Source organism: Falco rusticolus, chromosome 14, assembly GCF_015220075.1.
Source record: "Falco rusticolus isolate bFalRus1 chromosome 14, bFalRus1.pri, whole genome shotgun sequence".
In the NCBI taxonomy this organism is placed as follows: Eukaryota; Metazoa; Chordata; class Aves; order Falconiformes; family Falconidae; genus Falco; species Falco rusticolus.
Genome location: NC_051200.1, coordinates 12,099,802 through 12,123,141, shown reverse-complemented (window position 1 = coordinate 12,123,141; position 23,340 = coordinate 12,099,802). Strand labels below are relative to the sequence as shown.

The 23,340-nt window shown below is 45.7% G+C and overlaps 1 protein-coding gene across 2 annotated transcripts in view; it reads left to right on the top strand.

Annotated features, from left to right (window-relative positions):
- The window catches only part of GABRQ (gamma-aminobutyric acid type A receptor subunit theta), a 74,494-nt gene that overhangs the window by 15,964 nt on the left and 35,190 nt on the right, over nucleotides 1-23,340 (top strand). For both annotated transcript variants that reach the window (XM_037408558.1, XM_037408559.1), the window contains exon 3: nucleotides 11,283-11,350. In XM_037408558.1, the coding sequence (XP_037264455.1) occupies nucleotides 11,283-11,350 (68 nt within the window). The remainder of the gene's footprint in view (nucleotides 1-11,282; nucleotides 11,351-23,340) is intronic.

Below are 23,340 nucleotides of genomic sequence, written 5' to 3'. Positions count from 1 at the left end.
GGAAGTGAGTGAGAGGGTAGGCTATGAGCTGAATTTTTCTTCTTATTCTCCTTTCACAGCAAAAATAGAACATTCATCACAAGTTCCCCTACATGTTTTTCTTCCCTATTGCACACTAGCTCCTTGCTAGTATTTGAAGCTAGAGAAAAAAATTTGATGAGTACTCAAGTTAATAATGTGTGATTATTATGTTGATGAATTGCTGGAGATGAATATATATGTAAAAGCTCTGCAAGATTTGATCATCCATGCATCCTGAGTGAAAGCAATTATTTTGGTGAACAAATGGCAGTTAATTCTAGCTTTTAATAAGAGGTGCTGGGGTAAAAGGTAACATTTGTCCTGCTGAATTTCCAAGACACTATTGGAAATCAATCATTACTGAAATGGTGGAAACACCAGTACAGAGGTCAGTCTTTCAAAAATGACCAACTTACAAACTCACATTCTTCTTCCTACAAGACTCTTGCAATCCTCAGTTATCACTGAATTTTGTAAGCTTTTCTGTTTTGAGAAAAAGCAGAACAACCTGAACAAGGCATATCCAAGAGACTCAGAAACTGGGAGATAAAAACATATAATCCCATGTATAACATTTGGAAAGACAAGAGGCTTGTTTGTATGTGTGCTTTGTTTCTCATGATTTCTAACTCAGAGTCATGATTTTAATGTGAATGTCATGGTATTTTCAGGCCTGACTCACTCTTTTTTTTCAATACTTGCTCTGAAAATTGTCCTGACTGTCACTGAGCATAAACTTTGGGCACCGTGCAGCCCCAAAGCTCTGCCTCTGAGCTGAGCCAAAGGCCCTTCTTAGAGTAAGGAAAGGATGAGCGTGCAGGATGGAGAGGTGGTGGTAGGAGGCATCTGAAGTCAACATTAACAAAAGCCCTAGGAGCAGGCTCTGTCAGAAAGGATAAGGTGGGATCTGGGAAAGGCCTACATCTCTGTAAAGGGCTTGGCAAAAGTAACAAGAAATGAGTGACTTTACCTTGGAGACCCCAGCCATTGACTTTGCACTGTGTTGGGGGGTGAAGGACCATGTCTGGCACCACCAAAAAGTAATCTCGTGGAGGTATGGCAATGGGGCCACAGCAGGGCTATCCCCTGCTGCTCCTGGATGTCCCAGCCCTGATTTCAATATATGTGCCAGTTTGGCATGTCCTGACCTAGCCATCTTCTTTCTCTTCTTCAACTCGGGGGTTAGATGTGGTATCCTGTAAAGGCAAGAGTTCTTAAACAGTCATGAGGCGGTGTGACTGACTCATTAAAAATTGAAAACGGGGAAAAAAAGCGAAATACCTTCTTGTTGTCACTTTGATAAAAATGACAAGTCCAGATATTTTGTTGTTGTTACAAATACTTCCAAGACAGAGTAATGGATTTGATATGAACAGAGAAGCTTGTGTTAACCCATTTAAATTAATTTGGTTCAGCTCATTTTCAGCTAAGGGGATTAGATGGCTCAGGATTTGGCAATGTGTGAGAGTGTTTTCCCAGACAGGTCACATACTCAAGTACAGGCCAGGTCGGCAGTTGTTTGGGGGGTGATGTATCCAGTACACATAAGAGAGAGGCTCCTCCATATAGCAGATGCTTACGGGTATGTGCCAGAAGAGCTCAGCACTGAAAAGGTGGGTCAGGACCTTTGTGCCCTGAGAGGGCTGGTAGGAAGTGAGACAGACTAATGGACAACATAGGAGAAATTTCCATAGCTGTCAGCTGGTATGGAGAAAAAATGGCAAAATGGCCTCACCTGTGTGCCACCCTGGCAGCCTCACCTGAGTGGGGCGGAGGGTCCTGTGGAGGGAGGGAGCTGAGTGGTTGGATCCTGTTTCTGTCCCCAGCAAGTGCTGGGATGGGATGAGATGTCCCACATATAGCACCACCCTTGGTGTTAGGAACTATTTGGCTGTGGGTAGGAGGATGTTCCTGTGGTTTCCCTAGGTAATCTGCTCCACTTCTATGTCCTGGGCTGCTGTAAGAGATGTCGTGGTGCTGTGGGGGTTCCAGCTCTAGGGATTCAGCCCTAACCTTGCTTAAAAGTCTGTGTGGATTTGTGGACCTTGTAGCACCAATGTTTGTGCAGGAATCCAGCATTTTGGGTTGTAAAGAGTATTTTCCAGGCTGTGAAGGAGCCCTGGGAGGGGGTCTGCTCTGACACTAACTTTGCGAGCTGGAGATAAGGCAGGAGGGGGCAGCTGCCTGCCCTGAGGCTTGTGATGAGTGTGCTGTGGTGGAAAGCTGTAGGCACATGATTAAATACCTTGCTCCCTTTTGCTCATTTACCTATGGGCTTCAACATACTTAGTGTCTGTTTGCAATCCTTTCTGAAGTTCTGCCCTCTTAACAGGTGGTGGGCTAGGGAATGGGGAGCAGCAGGGTGCCAAAGGCTTCTGAGCCTGCCTGAGCTGGGGCGGCGTGCGGGTCTGGGAGCGTAGACAAGTGTCCAGGCTGGCTGTGAGGAGATGGAGCAAATGCAAGCCCTGAGGGCCTGAGTAAAAGCAGACTGCTCCCGAGTCCTCCCTCAGCTTCCCAGGCAGAGGGGGCAGAACTGTGCCCCACGGCTGCATTGGCAGGGCCTACAGGGGAGATGCACTTGCCTGCCAGGATCCTGACAGGTGTAGGAGGGAAGTCTTCTCAGGTGGAGAAATGTGGAGGTGGCTGATCAGTGTGGGTCTGATGCTTCATATTGCTATGGAGGAAAAACTGCTTGGCTTGTGTTGATCTGCTGTTAGTCTACAATACACCCTTGCTTTGGGAAGCCCTGTTGCCCTCCTGCAACTCTTGGTGCGGAGTAAGAGCTGAAGGGATATGGGATGATCAGTGCCTCTGCTTTTCCCAGGGTTAGCTCAGCGTAACCACAGGGAAATGCGATGTTTCATAGTGAAACCATATCTGCAGAGATATAAAAGCAAAATGCAAAGTGTGTGCCCTTCAGACTGCAAAGCCACTGAGCTGGTGTGTGTGTGTGTGTGTGCCCTGGAGGACATGGGGAGGAATGTCCCTGGAAGGGGAGGGCAGGTAGCCAGTCCTTGCTCTGGTAGCACAGTGCACCAGGTCAGGGCATTGCCTTTATCTCCTGACAGTCAGGTCTGGATCTGCCTTCTGCAACCACCCTGCTCCGACACAGAAAGTGAGAGCTGTGGCTGCCATGCAAAGTAAACTGGCTGTGGTCTGACCTGGGTGTTGCCTGCTTCAAGGGATGGGTGGTAGTTGGGAATTAGAGCTCTCGGTAAAGTTACTCTTAAAGAAGTGATTGCTTGGGACCCGCTGGTGGTGCCAGGTTGTTAATGATCAGGTCTGGTACGGTGATGCACTGAACATGTCTGTAAATGACACCAAATAAGCAATTTGACAAAACTGGGAATTTTTCCGCTCACTTTGCTGTAACCTTAGTGGGTGTGCATAACACAGGCCAGAGATACGCACACGGAAGGCTTTGGAAGACTACCTTCCTCACTGAGGATGAAACAGCTTTCAAAATCTGTCTCCTGAACACTGACCTAGGTCTCTCCCAAGAGCAGATGGTGTTCTGGGTAGCCAGTGATTTTTCTTAGTGCTGAAAGCCCTGTGTGTGTGTGTACAGGTGCTTTTCTGAACTGAGTCCATCAGTAGTACAGATGCTGTAAGGGTTGATGTTTACTCTCTTGTTCCATTTTTAAGCCTGTACATTTGAGATGTTGTTTTTATTCAGCTTGGGTAGCTGTCTACCAACATCTTTTAAAATCAACCTTGATTTAGCTTCCTTTGTAATTCTTCAGTACCTCTGGGACAACCTTTACACTGTTTTTACAGCCAGTTGATTGTTCTCTCTCACTTCCAAATTTCCATGGGATATTTGCAATATCCCACTCTAATACCTACTAATCCATTAAAAATGCCCATGAGATAGATTAGGTAATCCACTGTGCCTCACAGATTGTGCTCCTTAGCTCTCTGCTTTCCCTAGAATAGTCACAGAACAAGTGCTGCATCTGCATCGGGAAAGGATTGTTCTTCCAAAAGGATCCCTCAGCACTGGCTCACACAGGCACAGCTTGCTTGAGAAACTGCTCTGTATCTATTCAGATCTACAGGGACAGCTTCATTTGACAACATGCTGGAAATGCGGCTGCCATTATCAAGGTTAACCTATGTGTTTGCAAAGAGCATCACAGTGGTCAGTTCTGCCTGCTCTGCAAGTGCTATGTCTCTTTGCTCCTTGCTGAAGATTTGGCCTCATTGCTTGCTTGGAGGAAAGCCTGCCTCTTACTGAAGCCCTTGATTTGCTCACTGTTTGGATTTTCTGAGTGTCTGCTCAAGAGCCATGCTATGGATGTACCCTCCCTTAGATGTTCCATCAAATGTGTGTGCTGTCCTTGTTATCACCATCTTGGTGAGAGCGTGCTTTAACATTTCATTTCTCTTGGGAAATCCCTGGTATTCCCCCTTCTTAAATGAATAGTGCAAACTCAGTCATCTGACTGGATGAAGCGAAAAGCCGGGCTGCCAGGAGAGTGGAATGGTACAGGCTGGAAAATCTCGTTAGCCTTCTTGCAGAGTGATGCTCTGTCTGGTCTGATGTGGATGGATGGAGAACCTAGCAAGGTTAGGCACAATCTTGGTCTCATGCGGGCTCAGTGGCTTCAAAAGTAACAAGCGCTCCCTAAATAATCACGGCAACATGCAGGAAAACCTGTCAGGCAGAAGAAACCATCTTCTGCCAGACCTACTTGGAGACAAGTTACGATCTTTGTGAGAATTAGTGGTGGTGGATACCCCTCCTGCCCCAGCAGAACAATGAATCCATGGGGATGTAGCAGACATTGACAGCCCCAGATATTCTGGAGACCAAGGCCCTGTCTTTCAGCTCCAAAATGCAACGCTTGCTTCCTGTGGAGGAGATTCCTCAGCAGCAGCAAGTTCCTCATAGTCCCACAGAGAAGAAGATAATGTAATATTTGCTGACTTGCCATGAGACCATCTCTTTTTCTGATAATGTTTAACAATGGCCAAAAACATAATGGCATGGTATGCTTCGCTTTTTTAAATCCAACATATGTGATGGAGTGACCTGCTAAGATTTGGGAGAGAGCTTTGATATCAGCCTCTGAATGTGTTTGATGTTCCTGGCTGTTCTGCTGAGGCTGGCAAGCTTAGTGTGCAGCATTGGCTGTGGGTGGGGGAGAGGTCATGGAAATAAGAGTTAAAAAAAACAAGTAGAGAAAGGGTTGGAGTGTTTAATGGATGTTTAAACCTAGATTTCATTGGAAAAATTTAAATAGGTTCTTAAGAGACCCTGCTGAACTCAGTGCTTCTAGATGTCACTGCAAATCAGAGCTGCTGGATGAAAGTGATTCCCAAAACATTTCTGCTTTCATGATATGTGGCCAACTCTTCTCACTTCTCAAGTAACATGAACACTTACCAAGTTTGTGCTTGATGCTGAACGTAAGCTTGAAAAAAATAGGAAAGGAACCGGAAAATTAGTGTTGGGAAACTTCTTTATGATTTAGCTTCTGTAGCTTGCTGGGATGGCATCTTTTAGATGTTTTCCTATTAACTGCTGTAGCAGAGCCTCAGTCTTGAGATCTGTGAGCACAGCTGTTATGCAGATAGCAATCTGTGAATTCCTCTTACAGTCCTTCTATATGGTGAAAACCCAGGAACATTTCCACCCTTCCTGTCCCCGGGTGTAGGTATCCTCCTCCATGGTGAATTTGAGTGTCCTGACAATAGACTGGCCTCTGAGTTATCTTTTGGGTGTGTTTAAAAAAATATGGCCCACGAATTATTAGTCCATCAGATGAAAGTTGTTTTGGGAGGGACAGAGTGGGATTTCTGAGGAGAACATATGGCTGCATCCAGGCTCCTCAGCTAGTGACAAGCCTTGTGCTGAATGTGCAGCCTTCTGCACCTCTTACCTGGGAGCTCTTGCCTCCTAACTAACCGTGTCTGTCAGCCCTTGTATAACCAACCCCTCACTGCACGTAGCAGTGACGTGGGTCATGGTTCTAAGCTGTAAACATACAGCTAGGGTGCCCTGAGGTTCAGTGCTGTGAACAAAGCAGAGGCGGTGGCTTGAGCAAACCATTTTCTGCAGAAAGAGAAATGGAACAGTTCTCCCTTCTGCAGGAGATCAGGGAAAAAGACTGAAGGAAAAAGTCCTGGGAGTGAAATTACAGTCCACGTCATGCCTTTGGCAAGCCTGAGAATATCCTAACTGCTGATCCTGGGGGGTCACTGGAAATGCAAATGACACATTGCAGTCCTGTAGCTACATGTATCAGCAAACCTCACCCTCTTCATGCCTGACTATAGTCTTGCATTTGCAGAAACAGTTCTGCCAACCCGTGCAGGGCAACCTTGTCTGGGACTTGCTGTTCCTGGGCTCTACTGCCACTGTTGTCCTCCAGCTTCTGGACAGCTGGGGATGAGGAGCAGAGTTCTGTATGGGATGGAGTATTTTGCCTGTGGGTATTTACCGTTGCAGGGTAAGGCACAGACCTGCTCTGTATGTAGGTTCAGTGGCTGAAGCCTCTAATTTTCTCTGGTTGGCTTTGTTTACTCAGAAGAAGACCTTAAAGCAGCTTTCCTGCTGCTGCAGGGATCTCAGACTGGTGATGCCACAGGCAGAGTGCAGACAGGGAACGCTGGGGCTCATGCACAAAGCTGTCTTGAATAATCTTGCCTCTTGTCCAAAAGACACAGTGCTGTATTCCCTCTTCCTGCATGCGTGATGTGCTCTAATGGCAAGAGCTAGGCTGTCCCTTTAACATCTCTAACCTCCTACAGAAGTGAGCAGCTCCCAGGATGGGTGCAGTAGGCTCGGAGAGGCTTTTGTGGTTTGATGAGAATGCTGTGCATATGAAGTTTGTTGGTTTTTTTTTTTTTCTCTGTACTGGTGACATCTTTGCTTCAGTGGCTGGTTTCTGGATACCGTGCTTTAAAATAGAGATGTAAAGAAGTTGGCAAGAAGCCAGAGGAGAGCAGCACTAATTGTCAGAGCTTTAGAAAACATGACCTCTGAGGAGAGGGTGAAGAAATCGGGTGCATTTAATCTAGGCAAGACAGTATTTGTGGGAGAGGAAGATGGATATCGTGGTTTCTCAACGGATAAAAGCTGTTGTCGAGGAAGGATGATTGATTTGTTATTTCACTATCACTGGGGGGAAATGATGAGACAAAACTACATTTACACTGCAGAGAAGCTTTAGTTTGGATATTTAGGAAAAGCCATTGGTGCAGTGGAATGTAGGAAGAGATTGTCCAGGGGAGCTGTGGAATTTCTGACACTGGTGGTTTAAAGAAGATCTGGTCTGCTTCCATGAAAGATATGGGAAGTGCAACCTCCCAAGATCCCTGTTAATGCCTTTGTTCCTGCAGTTAAGGCTAGAGGATTGGTTTTTGGCTGATGCCTGTCCCTTAGCAACCACAAGCCTTGGCTCTGCCAGCATTGCCAAGTTCGCATGGTCAGAAATGCATGAACCAGACTCCTCAAAGCAGTGGCTGTAGTTCATAAAAATGGTGTGGCTTCAGTGGAAGATAAAGTAAGCTCTATTTATCTGCTCACTGATTTTGAGTCCTTTGCCTGTGTCTGTACCACTGTTGGAGATCTGGTGGCAGACAAAACCCAAGCTTGCTCTAGTCTGACTTTCTTGGGTAGAAGTGAAGAGAGGGCAGCTTGGACCTTAGTACAGGGCAGTTGTCCAAGTAAGCATCCACTGTCTGGAGACCTGTTACAGTGAACTTTGTGCTACTGTCCTTGCTGCTCTCTGCAGCTGAGGTACCAGGCTGACATCTGGAAGAGATGTCCTGATCCAGGCTGCCATCACCTCTGGCTGTAGTGTAGGCAGACGCAGGCTTGAAAACACGACCTGTCCTCTGCAGTCATGCCATGGGAATTACTTCTCTAGCAACATGACTCTAAGTTCTGGGGCTTTTAAACATTATAAAATAAAATGTGAAAGTAATAACTGGTTGCTGGGAAAATATTGCGGATTAGCACAACTTGTTCTCTACCTTGACTGTTTTTACATTTGACAAGGATCACTTGCAGAAAAAGGACAGGTTTTATTATAACTCTTTTGTCTGCTTCCCTTTCAACTTCCCAAGTACATTTTTCATGGCATCAGACCACTTTCAGGACAAAGTGTTGGTGATTTCTCCAGTGGTGGTGAGAAATGGGGACATGTGAGGGTGTCGTTCACTGGTGAAAGTGGCAGAATTTCTCACACTCCCTCACTGGTGATCTGGCCTACAAATCTCTCCTAAGCATAAGCTTTTTCTTTAAGGGGAGAAGGTCTAGTTTTTTGCACTTGTTGGCAAGGCACAAATAAAAGCACGGAGGTTTAATATCAGGTTTTCTTCTTTTGCCTTGTCTCAGGTCGACAAATGCAGAATTCTGCCTTTTTGGACAAATTTACAGATGACGTTATCCCATATTTTAAATACCCTACTTTTGTATTCCTCTTGCCTGAAGCTATTAACATTGGCAGAATTTATGTCCTTTGTTTATTTTGTGTACTACTTACAGCCTGAGTGTTGGACACCAGCCGGTCTAGATTTTTGCTGGGCTGCAGTAAGAGGTAGGGCATGTGTTTTCTGTTGGCTGTGTACATGCTCTTGCATCCTTGTCCTGAGGAGACTGCAAGCCAGTCTTCACAACAGGGATGGAGAAAGTGAAATGGCTTCCCTGTGATCAAGCTAGGAGCAGGTCCGGTAAAGGTAGGACTTTACACACCTTTGTAGCTGAAGTGTTTGTGCTTCTGCCTGTGGGCTGGTGGGTACACAGCCCAGGGGTTGCAAGCAGGGAGTGGAGCCTCCCACTTGCTATGATAGATGGGGTGTAGAGGCCTTGGCAGTGCCCAGAGTGGCCAAGAGGAACATTGCTGACTGTGCACGGGACCGGAGTGCAGCTGAGCCCAGGCTGACGGGGAGCAGTGTGGCTGATCTCCACTCCAGCGCGTGTCTTAGAGCTGGGAGTAGGGAGCTTTGGATCTTATCCATGGCTCTGACACTGAGTCACTGCATGACCTCAGGCACTCAGATACCATGGTGATGAACACAGCACAAATGTCTAGACAGATAGATTAGATTGGATAGACTCTGTATTTGACAAATATTTGTATATCACCACTGTCAGTGCTCTCTTGCTATAACTGCCCAGCCTGCTGGTTTCAGTGGGTTTCCTACACAGCAGGGAGGGGAAGAACCACTTTTTGCACTGAGGAAGGAGGGGACATGTAACCACAGTGACACCAGTACCAGTGGTGACAGAGTGGAAGCAAAGCGGGCAGTAGGGTGACTCTTGGAAGGTACAGCACTGCAGAAAGGCTCAGGAGTTGGGAGCTGGCTTCTCCCCAGCTCTGCTGCAGCCCTGTGCATGGCCCCGTCTTTCCTCCTGTAACCAATTAGTCTTTTAAGATTCTCAAGGCAGCGGTGCCTTCCTCCTTCTGCTATGGCTTCCATCACAAGGCCCTGATTTCAGAAAGAAAAGAGCAAACTACCAAAGTGAGACTTCCCTAAAAGCTTCCCTGTGCCACTGCTTGCCTCTGGTGCATGGGAGGATGCAGGAGACCCCGGAGTGACTCTTGGTTATTTTCCCACCTGGTTCCCTTGTGAAAGATAAATGTAGCAGTACAGCAAAGATGTGGCCAGGAGTGTGCCTGTGTAGGCATTTCCAGAGGCTCTGCAAGGTCTCCTGAGCACCCCTGCCTCCGGCACCCCCGACAGCGAGCCAGGAGGGCTGGAGAAGAGCACTGCCTCTTTAAGGAGATTTGCATAGCGGGGTCTAATTACAGTTGTTGATTCTGATGTTTTCCGTGTTGTTCATATTCCATTAAAGGATAATGCTGCTTAATTTGCAGCAGAGGGTCTCGGTTAACAGTACACCCAATCACAAGGCAGCCCTAATGACACTACTTCCCTACTTCTGGTAACACATAATTAAAAAATCACTTCATTTCCAGTTGTGTAGTTCTCCCCTCTCCCCCAATCTCCTAATTACTTTCTAAGCCATTTCACGATTATCTGTAAATATTTCAGCACTTAGATCTACTAATGAGTCCATGAAAGAGTTAATACCTTGAGTGGCATAACTGTTTGCCATTCCCTTTCTAGTGCTGCATTGCAAGGAAAAAATTTCCACCTTACACATGCGAGAAAAGGGGCTTCACTTGCGGTGGGATTGGGTTTGTGCTCTGGCTTTGGGGCTGTGAGGGTGACAATGAGGGGCAGCTCTCAGAAACCCCATCTCAAGCTACAGGAAGTTTTCTGCTGGTTTTGGTAGTGGATGTGTTTCTCCCTGCAAATTTTTTTACGCAGCTTAAATTCCACTGAAAGGGCTGTCCTGTTGCCTGGCTGTGAGAGCTGCTAGTCAGAGGGGCTTGGGCAGAGCTGGGTGTGAGTCTGGATCTAGTTGGAATGCCCACACAGCTGGAAGAATTAGCTGGTGTCTGCCCCAGTTCTACAAATTTGTGGGAAGTGGTAATGCAGCTCTTGCTGCACTTGTGTAAGAGGGGGCAACAGGTCTGGCTGCGCCTGCCCTTGCGTTGTGTTTCTTCACAAGCTCATCTTGCATGCTGCAGCCAGTGGCACTTACTGTGACGTGAGGGTAGCTTGGTCACTGGATAAGGGAATTTCTGAATTTCCCAGCAAACCTGTGCACAGATGTCTACCGCAGCTCCGTGGCTGCAGGTGAAAGGAGCCCTGATACCCAATGGTAAAATGAGGACTCGGTTCTCTAATCCAAGCAGTGCTCTGCTCTGAAAAGCTGCTCTACATTTCTCACTTCATAGGTCTGTTTCCTGTACTTGTCTGGTATCTTGGGTATTAAAATTTACTTGGAGTTTTCAGACTGAGCACTCGGAGCTGACAGTGATGGAGAAGTGAGCTGGAGTATCTTTCCTGCCCATGTGTTGCATGGGCTTGATTGCTATGTTCTTTGTATGGTCAATCAGTAACACTTTACACAAACCTGCTGGGAGCATACTGGTAGTTTCTGAAGGCATTATTTGGAATAACTGGAGATAATTGTATAACCAGGGGGTAATTAACTTCCAGGAATTAAAGAATCAACTTTAGGCTGCACTACTCCTAGGGGTGAGTCTGTAAGGCTGGGAGTTACAGGAATCTACTCCTCTTTAATCATTTGAGCACACATGACTTGGAAACCCTTGGTACTTGAGGAATGTGAGGCTGCTTCAAATCATATCTCTGCATTTCTAGACAATTCTCTGATAACAGATAGAGGAAGGAGGGCTTGAATATGGTCCTAATCCAGTCCATTTGTGTTTCAGGTAATCCTGTCACAGTGGGAATGAGCATCCATATCTCCAGCATTGACCAGATCTCTGAAGTCAACATGGTAAGTCTGAAAAGAAAAAAACAAAACAAAACAAAAACCAAACCAACCAACCAACCAAACAAACAAAAAAACCCAAAAAAACCCCACACCAAACAAAAAAACAAACAAACAAAAGACCATGAACTCTAATAAACTGTTCTTCCATTTTCTGGTTGAGGTGTACTTCCAAAACAATGGCTTCTTGGAGCCACCTGAGATCTCAGGGTGCGCTTCTGAAAAGCAGGATAGTCACACCCCTACTTCCTTCACCTTCTGCTACAGAATGAGTGGCATTCCTCAGGGGTCGGTATTGGGACCGGCACTGTTCAACATCTTTGGACGTTATAGTGGCCTCCAGCACCTAAAGGGGCAGATAAGAAAGCTGGAGAGGGACTTTTTATGAGGGCATGTAGTGATAGGACAAGTAACAGTTTTAAACTAAAAGAGAGTAGATTTTGGTTAGATATTAAGAATAAATTATTTTCTGAGGATAGTGAGACACTGGAACAAGTTGCCTAGAGAATCTGTGGATGCCCCATCCCTGGCAGTGTTCAAGGCCAGGTCGGATGGTCTTTGAGCGACCTGGTCTAGTGGAAGGTTTCCCTGTCCATGGCAGGGGAGTGGGAACTAAATGATCTTTAAGGTCCCTTCCAAGCCAAACCATTCTATGATTCTATGGTCTTTGCAGCTGGGAAGTTTTTGGAGGAAGAGTGACATTTGTCAGGTAATGAAGAAGGATTTTTTTTTTCTTCTGCTTTGGACACAGAATTTTGAGGGGTGATGGGAAATCTGACTTAAGACAGAACTCTTCCTCACTAAAGCATAAGGAATTCAAGGATGATTTCTCCATGTGTGATGAAAAAGAAAATCAAACACTTAACTGAGCCATAAGAGATGAGGTTTGTTTTTCCAAATTTCTTTCTCAGCATACTGGTTCCAGGCTGAGCCTTGCTCCTTCCACCTGCTGAGTGGCCTGTGTCACTTTGCCTGTCAGTTGTCCCCACAGCCTCAGCCCAGCTCCAGGCTGAAACAATCCTGAATCACCCAAACAACACTTGCAGGACAGGACTGGCATGTGGGACTGTTGTGGTACACACCTACCCCTTCTGGTGGTACTTGTGATAGGGTTGGACATGCTGAAAGACTGTAGTTCACTTCCTAGTCTTTGGTAAGTTCTAGTAGGGTTAGTATCTATACTGGCACGCTGAAGTGTCCCTGGTGTTACCTGTGAATGTGTGGATGGAGATCTCTGCTGGCACCTCTTCAGCTAGTAGCATCTTACCCACAATAGATTCTCATCCCTTATAGTTCTGCGCTGGTTGCACAGCCACCTCTCTGAGCCATCAATGCTCGTGCCTTAAAAGAGTCGATGTGAATTGTAATTTTTGGTGGACGTAAAGGCAGCGGTGGTTTTACAGTCAGGCACAGGCTGTAAAGTTCACAAGTTGAAAAAGTGAGTGGATTTTCATGTTTGCTGTTGTTAATTTGGCATTTCTTTGGAGATCTGTACTGGAAAGGGAGGCATCTAATGGAGATCTGGTTTTAGGTGGCATTAATAGACCGGAGCTTTTCATACCACTGAGGAGAAAAAAGTTATCTGCTCAGATAGCAATGGTTTGGGGTGAAATTCATTAATTGTTTTGGTCATGGCTTGGGTACACACCCAGGTCTGTGCTGTCTGTCTCAGAAGCCCTTAACGCCCAGCAAAATTGAAATCATGGATTGCACTGATCATTGCCTAACCTTGCCTTCCTCCCTCCTGCCCAGAGGCTTCTCCTCCAAACTCCTCTCCTGTCCAAGAGGCTGAGTGGAGTGGAAGGCTAGTGGGGACCTCCTGGCAGCAGCCATCCTGTTCCTCAGTTCCTGACCCATGCAGGAGAACCCCAGGCTAGTTTAGAGCTCTTGCTGTTCAAGTCAATTAAAACCTTTGTCTCCCAATGCTCCTGTCCTATTTATCTGTTTCTGGACTCTCCTGCCCTGTTTCTTTGGCCCACCAGCTATTCTGCTGCTGCATGGTGGGGAGGAGGGGAGGCGAGACAATCTGACTCGTCGTTTTGGTTTCCAAACTGCTTGAAAAACCTGAATGCATGTGCTGATATGACCCAGGGTGAAATGTCTATAATGAACCTTCAGGTTCTTATCTGGAACAGGTTATTTTGAAGACTCGCTGCTATCATCCCACCATTACTGTAATTATCTGCATGGCATCTTACACCCCAGACTAGTAACAGTGATGCTGGACAGTGTGTACAGTAGGAAATTCAGGTACAGACCTATGTCCCCATTGCATTGGGTAGCTGTGCTTGAGGTTAGGCTCAACTTAGAAGAGCCAGATGGCTTAACCTAGTTCCATCCATCTTGCCTGTCAGGGCAGAGCTCAACTTGGAGTCATGTCCTCCCCCAGTCTCAACTTGGACCTGAATTTTCTTACATAGTGAACCAGCTGTCACCTTCCTTGCTAGAGCCAGCATGAACAACCTGGGGTCTGGACCTGTAGCTTAAGTCCCCAGCTTGCACAAATGTAACTGGGAAGGAATGAGGGTTTTGGTTCCCAGCTTACTTGTAACACCTGTCCTGACCTTGCTTTGAAGACCTGAGAAGATAGCTGAGAACTGCAGAAGCTGTTTCAGGATGAACCTCCTGCTGGAGATGTGTGCAGGCACTATAAAGGCTGATTGAGTGTTTTGTCATACACCTGTTGTGATCTACCATGGCCAGGCATGCTTTGTCCTAGGAGAGTAGCCATTCTCCTAACACCACTTTTCAACCCTTGCCATATGAATGTGGTGTCCTCTCCTCTCCAGTGAACATCTGCTTCCCTCTGGGTGGCTGGGGCAAATGTGCGTGCTCAGGGCTGGGGATAAACAATGATATCATCTTTGTAGGGTGCATGGGAGTGCAGGTTTCCTGGCATGGACCTTCATTCACATGCTGCTCTGGATCTTGCAGAATTTGGGCAGCACTGTTGATGGACTTTGAGAGTTTTGATGATTGTGGAATGGCTGTAATCAGGTTGGGCACCAGGCACTGTCTGTCCTGTTGATACTATGAAGGCATGTCACTTCTGGGTATTTGGTTATCCCTTATGGCTTTCTTTTTGACTTGACAAATACAATCTCCTACCCATCCTTCCTACATGTGTCGGGATGGGGTGTGGGGAGAGTGGAGGACAAAGTGGCCGTATGTGAGAACCTACTCAAGATCAGGGTCTATAAGCACTGTGGTGAGGCAGCTTCCAAAAGGGGTTAAAAAAATCAGAATAATCTTAAAACCCAAACATTTAGGGAGCAGAAGAGTTCTCATGTGATATAAGTTTCCAGGCTGAAGGGATTTTATGTGCATCATTCTTCCATGTGACAGATGCCCCAGGGAAAGGTCTATGTCTTACCCCTGCTCTGGGCAATGGATATTGGCAAGAAAAACAAGGCATTTTTTTGGCATCATGTGTGATTGGGAAAGGGACTGTGTAATGGATAAATTAAAGGCACACAAGTGAAGCTGAGTTGTCATGGCAACCAAATAGTTTCTATTGTTCTACAAGGAGTGTTATTACTTACTGCCCCTTGTAGGATAATTAATTAATCCTCAGACATCCTTTTGGGAACAATGGCCCTGGTTCTGGGGCTGGGCAGGTTGAGGAAAGCCCCCAGCTTTCCCATGCTTTTCCCTGGGACTATTGGCATCTGCTGGGTCTGTGATGGTGGGGAACAAGTGCTGTTAGTGACTAGCTGTTGCATGAATCAAAAAGTTGTTTTCCACAGAGTCCAGCTGGATGCAGTGCTGCGGCGGAATACAGCACCACTCATGATCTAAGGAGCAATTCTTGCCTTCACTCCCATGAGAACTGTATTCCCAAAATGATGATGTGGTGACATTTCAATCCTGGAGGATACAGGACTCTGTAAAGGCAACACAGTCATGTTTTTAAGCTGGAAGTTCCCAGACACTCTGATACACAGAATGTTTTTTAGCTGCCTGTACATGCTATGTGTTTCCTGGTGCCTTGCTACACAAAGTCAATGCATCTCCATCTACTTGAGGGCCATGCCCAGATACTGTGCCATGGTACAGCTCAGAAGATGGAGTCATGCCAGGATGCAGGACATTCTTAGGTACAGTGCTGGCTTTGTAATGGTCTCTCAGTGATGAGGGACCAAAAGTACAGTCCTTATTTAAAAAAAAAAAAATGACACCTTCTTGCTCATCACAGCTGCTGCCTGTGTGTGGTCAGCCTTATTTGCAAGCTCACTTGCCAGAGTAATGCTTTATTACTGTGTACTGCTCTTAGCCCTGCTAAGCAACACCAAGCTGCAGCCTCTCCTCCTGTCAGTGATTAGAAGGATTATTTGCTGGGCCAAGATCAGTGACATCAATTGAAATCCCTGGGAAAGGATGCCAGGGCCAGGCCACACAGGTATTGGGGAGGGCACATTTGAGTGGCAGACCCTCTAAGAAGTGTTGATCCATGAAGATGAAAGGCCTAGCTGGAGTCTTTTCATACCCTGTGCGTATTTGCAAGTTGGGGATTTAAAAGCAGGCTGAAAGGAGGAAACGTCTTCATAATGATGTTCAGTAGCTCAGATGATCTGCAAAGAATGGAGGGATGGTATGTCCTAGTTCTCATTAAAGGAAATGGGTTGTATAAGTTATCTGGTAAATGCCATTTTGCTACAGGTAGTTGAATTGCAGTAAGCATGGAATAACATGCAGGTATTTATAGATGCTTGTTGGTGTATAGTGCTACTTGGACAGTGCTATGTTCAGACCCCTTAGTATGGTACCTACATTCCTAAGGAGCCTGGCAGTACTCCTGACCCGAGAGAATGAAGAACACCTTCTGGTACGTGGCCTGAATGCTGCCCAAAGCCCCTATCGCTTTAATGGTCTGGTTCAACCAGCCTGCTTTGGTGGATCCAGTTCTGATGGTATCCAATACCGACGGCTGCAGAACGAGCTGGAAGTCCTCCCACATTCCTGCATGCTCTTTCAACAGACAGCTAAGGACTAGCCTGTTCAGAGTATATTGTACTTGCTGCATGGTGGGACTAGAGGCTAATACTTCCAACTGTAGCTTTTTCTCTCTCCAGGTAGTCTTTGGGGAAATATTTTTCTAGTACCAGATGGTTCAGACTCCCTTCAAGCATTAATGAACTATTTCAATAAGGAAAACAACAAGAAGTTTTGTATGCATTTGAAATAAGAGGTGGTTACCCTTCATAACGCTTCAATTTTCCTGCCCTATGATCTGTGCAGTCCTAAACCTGCTTCCTCCTGTGTAGCTGCACACTGTAGACAGCTCGGAGCATCCAGCCGTTATAGTTGTGATTTCTTTGTGGCTCCTATAATTTATTCATCCCAAGATGCTCTCCTACATCTGCAATAACATTGTTTCAGTTTGTTATAGCACTAGCTTTAAAGTTTTATAAACCTGGTGACAAGTTGAAAAGTTACAAGAGGATTGTTGTAAAGGGCTAGTGTAAGAAACAAGGCTTTCAAACAGAAATGTTTGCAGGAATATGTGTGTCAAAGGAAGGATGCCTGTGGGATTGGCAATACTTTTTGTTGGGGCACAGTCTGCAGATAGGTTAAAGGTTGGTGCAAGATGCTTGGCAAAGCTGACCTTGATGCTTTGCTTCATTGCCTCCTGCTCCTGTATCACCTGTTGCCGCACTACTGTCTTGTCAGAGTGAGTGCACTCCCATTGGCATGCTCCACTGGAACTCTTGGGGGTTATGGAAGCAAGCATCATGTCTGTTATTTCACAACTTCCCACAGCTTGCTTGAAAAACAAGCAGTCTTATTTGACAAAGAAGTTTTCCCTGTTCAAGAGAGATGTAAAGCATGTCTGAAGACAGTGATGAGCTGCAAAGGCTTTAAATTGGCTTTTAATCCAAAAGAAAGTGGATCAGGTTGTGTGTAAGGGTGTTCTTGACTAGGACGGTTCATCCTACAACCTGCTATGCCATTATCAGGGGGGCATCACTCTTCTCAGTATGTCAAATTTTCTATTAGGCATGCTTGAAATAGCCTTTGTAGTGGAATCTGTCCTGATCAGGCTTTGCAGTTCTGTTTTCCTTGGAATATGAATATGCACTGACTAGCTGAATCTGTTTCAGTGTAACCTGTGCACAGTAATATATGTGCCTGAATCTGATGTGTGCTGGGCATAACTGATGAAAGAAGGCAGCTTGGATGGCTAGGCTTCATATGAGAGGCTTTCTTTGGTACACAACACAGCAGCCTCTTAGGCTGTACATTCTCCTGTCAGAACTCTTGACCTTTGAGCCCTTTCAGGAACGGGGAAGGGAAAGTCAGGAAAATTTATAGCTGTGTGGAATTGCTGATGTGGATGCATGATGTCCAATCCATGCTTAAACTGTTCTGACAGTCAAACTGTGTGTGCAAAACCCTAGTTTTCTTGGGGCTCATGCAGTGTTGGCAGTAGCTTTTGCAGACTCTCAGCAGACCTGTATGCCTGCAATAATGAACAGAAACTACTTTGCTGCAATATGCTCTGAAAAGGATTTTCCACTGGTATCTTGATGCCTTGAGCTTTAAAACTCAAGACTTTTAGGAACAGGTTTCTGCTATTATGCTGTACCTTATACTACTATACATCTCTTCAAATATATCAGCATTTTTCTTATTCTTAACTGAAAGTGTTCTGTTTTGTTGCAGTCTCATTTTAATGGAAAAATAACATGCAGATATTTCCCAGTCAGTCTATTCTATGTCCCTGGGTATCCGAGGGGTTTAAAAAAGCAAAGGTTAAAGCATTTAAATTCTACAGTCAGAGGTTTCTGGAGTTATACGCTATGAGATAAAAGTACGACATGACACTCCAGTACTGTAAATGTTTCTCTGTAGCCTAGGGTATCTTCAGCCCTGTGACACTCTGGTATCTAAACTGTGTCTGTGTGTATACATTACATCTTGGTATTTAAGTCTGCTGAATATTGAAGACTGCCAAAATAAGGTAAAACTAAGAGACAGCTTTGGTGCTGAGCTAATGATGGTGTGCTGTCATGGTACTGCAGGGGCTGCAGTCCTGTTGGATCACTGTAGGCTCCTGGGATGGCAGTGTTGCAGGTAGCAGAGGATGCTGTGGGGCCTTGGTGCTGCAGAGGGGCCAGATCCTACCAGTGTGGCATGGTGAGAATGGTACAGCTCTGACTAGGGTGACATATCCCCAGGCTCTCTGCTGGCAGGGACAGGTGTGGTTATGTGCTTCTCCCCCACACACACACACTAGGAGCTTCTGTGTGCCGTGATTTAGACTAAAGTGTTGCAAACGTGCAGCTGAGATGGAAGGTTTCTTCAGGGCTGGCAAGTGTCTGTGACTTCCTCTGCCAATGATTACTTCAGTACTACTTAGGTTATGCAGCTATTGTCCCTTCAAGTTCTATGTGCAGGGCTGCAATGCATTGGATGACTCTTGGCTTGGGAAATCAAACAGTGGCAGTTCTGTACATGTGAAACAACATTTTCCTGAAGGGAAGAGTCATCAGAGGATGCCAAGGGCAGTCCTGTACATGGTTGTGTGCAGTGTCCTGTGCACGCTGCCATCAGCTACGTATAGTCACTTTGGCGACATTCTCATGTCTCTGCTTCTCCAGCAATAGGAAGTAGCTTGTGTATAAACATGCAACGACTTGGCTAGCTGAAAGGGAAGCAACAGTATCACGATGCTTTTCTCTGCTAGAGGGGTGTTTGGAGAAATGAAAGATGGTTATAGCAGGGTGGAGAGTAACCTATAAGCCACTCTAGAGATGGCAGCTTTGAGCTGGTCTCTTTTGCAGGCAGGAGCTGCAACCTCTTGCTCTGTGGCTCATCTAGATAGATGGTAAGAGTAGAAATTTACTGAGCTCCTAGAAACAACTTTGCAGCAAAGCAAATGATAGGGACTCATCTTAGCTACCATTGCTAGATTTGAGGTTACTTTGTTTATCTTTGCAGTGGTGACATCCTGCGGATGTTGGGACTCAGGGTGATTTTTGCCAGCACTGATACAGTCTAGAAAGTCAAGAATCAGAAGTGGATATCTGCTCACACCACATTAGGCTTTTCTTTAATAGAAGTCCCACTGATTGTGCTGAAAGATCTCTTCGACTAACGTAGTGCATGAGGACCAGTAAAGCATCTGGCCTCAAGGGCACTCTGCAGTGTGGTGGTAGGGGGGAGTGGATGCTCAAGTTTAAACAAGCAGCAATCCCCTTTCTGCCCAAAAGACAGGGATGGTCCTTCCACAGGATGGTAATGTTCTTGCTTAAAATAGTTAAGAATAAAGAAAACTTATGAAGGGCTCTGGAGTGCTTCCCATTCATTGGTTCTGAAATCGGTTGCAAAGAGATTGTCCCGGCTTAAGAACTAGAAAATAGGTCAGTGTGACTCATATGTCAATATTTACAGCATTTATGGCAACTTGTAGAAGAGAAAAATCTTATCTGTCTTCCATAATATTTCACAGATTATCCCATTTCCATGAAAAAATTATTCCTATGCCCTTGGTCCTGGTGTTGCTTGGCTGCGGAGACAGCCCAGTAAATTCACTACATCTTAGAGTCAAGTTGCTAAGTAACAACCCAAAGATCACTGCATGGACTCTTCAAATGCTGTGGCCAGCTGAAAGCTAGGGTCTGCACAAGCTACCAGGAATTCCTTCTGAGGCAGAGGTCGCAAGGACTCCAGTGCCCGTGTAGCAGAGAGCAGCCTGGTAAAGCAGCAGTCCTGCCAGGTCCTTGCTGCTGTACTGTCTGGAGGTCTCACGTGAGAGAGGACAGCTTTGTTTCCCCTGTAAAGAGGTCTCCTGTGCTTGTGCTGAAGGGCTCTGATGCTTTGAACACTAATGATGTCCTTGAATGAAATATTTTTGTTGGCTGAATTGCATGATTTTGCCGCGTACATAGATCAGTAGATGATGAACTGTGGAAACCTTGCTGAAACAAGCTCTCAGCTGAAGAAAGGCTGTGAACTGCCTGACTAGAGAATGACTCTCTGCCCCTGAGGCTTTCTATTCTACCATGCTTATTTCTTGTAGCTTTCACGTGATATCTTAATAAGAGAGTCTGCAGAAAGCTTTTTGTCTGCATAACTGGAAATTCATGGTTATGGGAAAGCTGTTGGGTAGACTGGCTTATTCCTAGCCTAGACCTTGATTTTTGCAGCATGAATAAAATGTGGTGGCAATGCTTGCTGCAAATGATTCCCCCCTGTGCATCTTGCCATGATGCTGTTATCCCTAAGGAGCAGCTCTGCAAGTCCTCCAGCATTCCAAGTTCAAGCCTCAGGAGGGCTGAGTCAACCCTGCTCCAATACTGAGAAACAGAGTTCATGTGTTTTGCTCACTAGGCGATTTCCCAAATGAGAACATTTCTGTGCTCTCACTGAAGAGGCTAGGTTCACTCTGCCTTTCGTAGGTGACTCCACCCCATGGCAGGAGAGAAGTCATGTTGGAGAGGAAGAGAGTCTAGTGTGCTGCATACTTTCAGCTCAGTGATGCTGTGTATTGCAGTGCTCCATCTGTTCCTGTATCAGCCAAGTTATCTTTAGATCTGAACATGTCAGTGTTGTATGGCGCTGGTATGAACCACTTCAGCTTGCACACCAGCATTCCTGTAGTAGTTAGAATTGCTACTGCAGAAAACTTTGCCCAGGATAAAAATGTCCTTTTTTTTTTTTTTTTTTTTTTTTCCCCTGCTTAAGTTTTTATTCAGATTTTTACACAGGCAGAACTCCCACAGCCTTCATATATATATATATATATATGTATGTATGTATAAAAAAGCTGTCTGTATTTGAGAGCAATGTTCCAAACTGCCACCTGTTTCAATAGCAATGCTGCAGCATTGGAGAGGATTACTTCAGAATGCTAAAGTATCTTCCCACAAGGGAAAGCTTCATCTGGTTTGATTGAAAACCAAATCAGATCTTGAGACTCTGACCTTCTGACATCCTGTCATATATACATTTGAAGCATCTAGCAATAAAGAGTGTATGTGCGCAAGAGTGTCAGTACCTCAATATAGAACCTAAATCCAAATACAAGTGCGTGCATGTTGCTATTTGAATATGTAAATAAATGGGGCTATATATAGCTCTATATGTTATGTACATGTTAAGTGAAGGTGGCAGATAAGACAGCTGAATAGCTTTGCTGTTTCCGAATGCTGGTAGAGGCTCCCTGCATGCTCCCTACATATCCTGTGCTTGCTCCTACCCCTCTCAGCCTTTCTGCTATCGCATTTTCAGGCCTCTGGAGAAGATAGTGTGTGGGGACAGGAGTTGTTAATATTCTGAGTCTGTGCTGAGTTGCTAGGCTACAGAGAAAAATGAACATTCAAGGAAAGGGGATGGTAAAAGGAAGAGGATCTGCTGAGCTGCTTGTAGATCCAGAAAGGTCCTCTAGTCAGACAAAAGGGATCATTTTGGGGAAGGAGGGTGTGCATGCACGTGGAATGAAATGTGTGTAGTCCCTGTTGCCTTGACACAAGGAGAGTTTCAGACCAGCTTCAGCCAGCAAAATGGCAGAGGAGGGAGTAAAAGGCACGATCCACTGGCCCTTTCCACATCGTTGCTTGCAAGGTGTGCACAACTGGCCTCCTACTGTCTGTGCCAGGGTGCAGAGGGTTGCCAGACTGGAGTATGCCCTCTTACACATTCTTTTGCCCCCCTTGGCAAGTTGCACTGAGCTCCCAACTGAGGCTCCAGTGAAGAGGGAAGCAAACCCAAAATATACTCACTGCTTACAAGCTGGACCTCATCTCCCTTTGCCACTTTTGCAGCAACCTGCTACCACAGTATCTCCCTTAACTTCAGCATGACCCCAGGGGAAGGCAGCCTGTTGCTTGTATCCCCCTGCCCATCCCCTTTGATGCATTCCCAGGTCACAGATGCACAAAATACTGACCTCTTTATCCATCAAGGGTTTCCAGCTAAGGTTCAAGGGGACTTGAGAATTTACAATACGTAAGCTCCTGTGTGAGCCTAGTTTTTCTGAGTCCCAGTCTAGTTCCTGAACACAAACCCTCTTCCTTTTCAAGCAGTTCCCCCCATAAATGAGTGTCAGGTATTTAGCCGTACAAGCTGTGAGCCATCAGATCTGCCAGGTGCCTTGTGTTCCACTCTTCTGGAAGGATGGTTTTGCCCTGTGCTTCTGTTCCTGTCTGTAAGATTTCTGTTCCCTCTCAATATTACTGGCTGTATCAGAGCCTTACAAAAATTAAACAGTGCTTTTGGGTATTTTTATTATCTGGATACTTTATTTACCGAGCTTGCATGGGCTTACTGCCAATAACTTTCAGCCAGCTCTGCAAATAGGAGCTCCTTGGCTCCAGGACTGTTGGTCCTGGTACTGCAGAGAGCACTCACTCAGCATGGACAGGGACTGCAGCTTGTTCTCTGCCATCCAGTTGGCCGTGAAGTCAAAGTCTGCTTGCTTGTGGACCTCCACAGCCTGCTGAAATCTCATTTTTCTTCATGCTTCTTATAATAAGCTTGACTTGTCCAGCAGAATCAGGAGTGTTTCATACAGCTGCATTTTGAATGCCTTTGTCAGTTAACTACACTGCACCTGTCCACCAGGTTTATGATCCTGCAGACAAGACTTGAACCGTTAAAAGTGGAAGAAGGTTAGTATGGACCATGTGTGTGCTGCTGCCAGCCTGGACTGGTTCTCTTGGGTTTACCCTGGCATAACCAAGGGCAGACTAACCCATGGATAGAAGCAGAGGTAGACTAAATCTGTGATGATACAGTGTCTGGTCGGTACCCTTGACAGTAGAAATTGTTTCCTGGAACAAATCAGTTGATACTCCTGTGATTTTTGGTTGTTCCTGCATGACTATACTGTGCTCTGTTCACACCACAGTTGAGAAAGTTGATTTGCTAGCCCTTTTCTCCAATGATAACTCAATCTTACGGAGTTTCTCAACTTAGGAACCACAGATATAGCATTGCAGAATATTTATATGTAGAAACAATCTCCCCAGATATAGAACTGGGTCTCTGTGTGC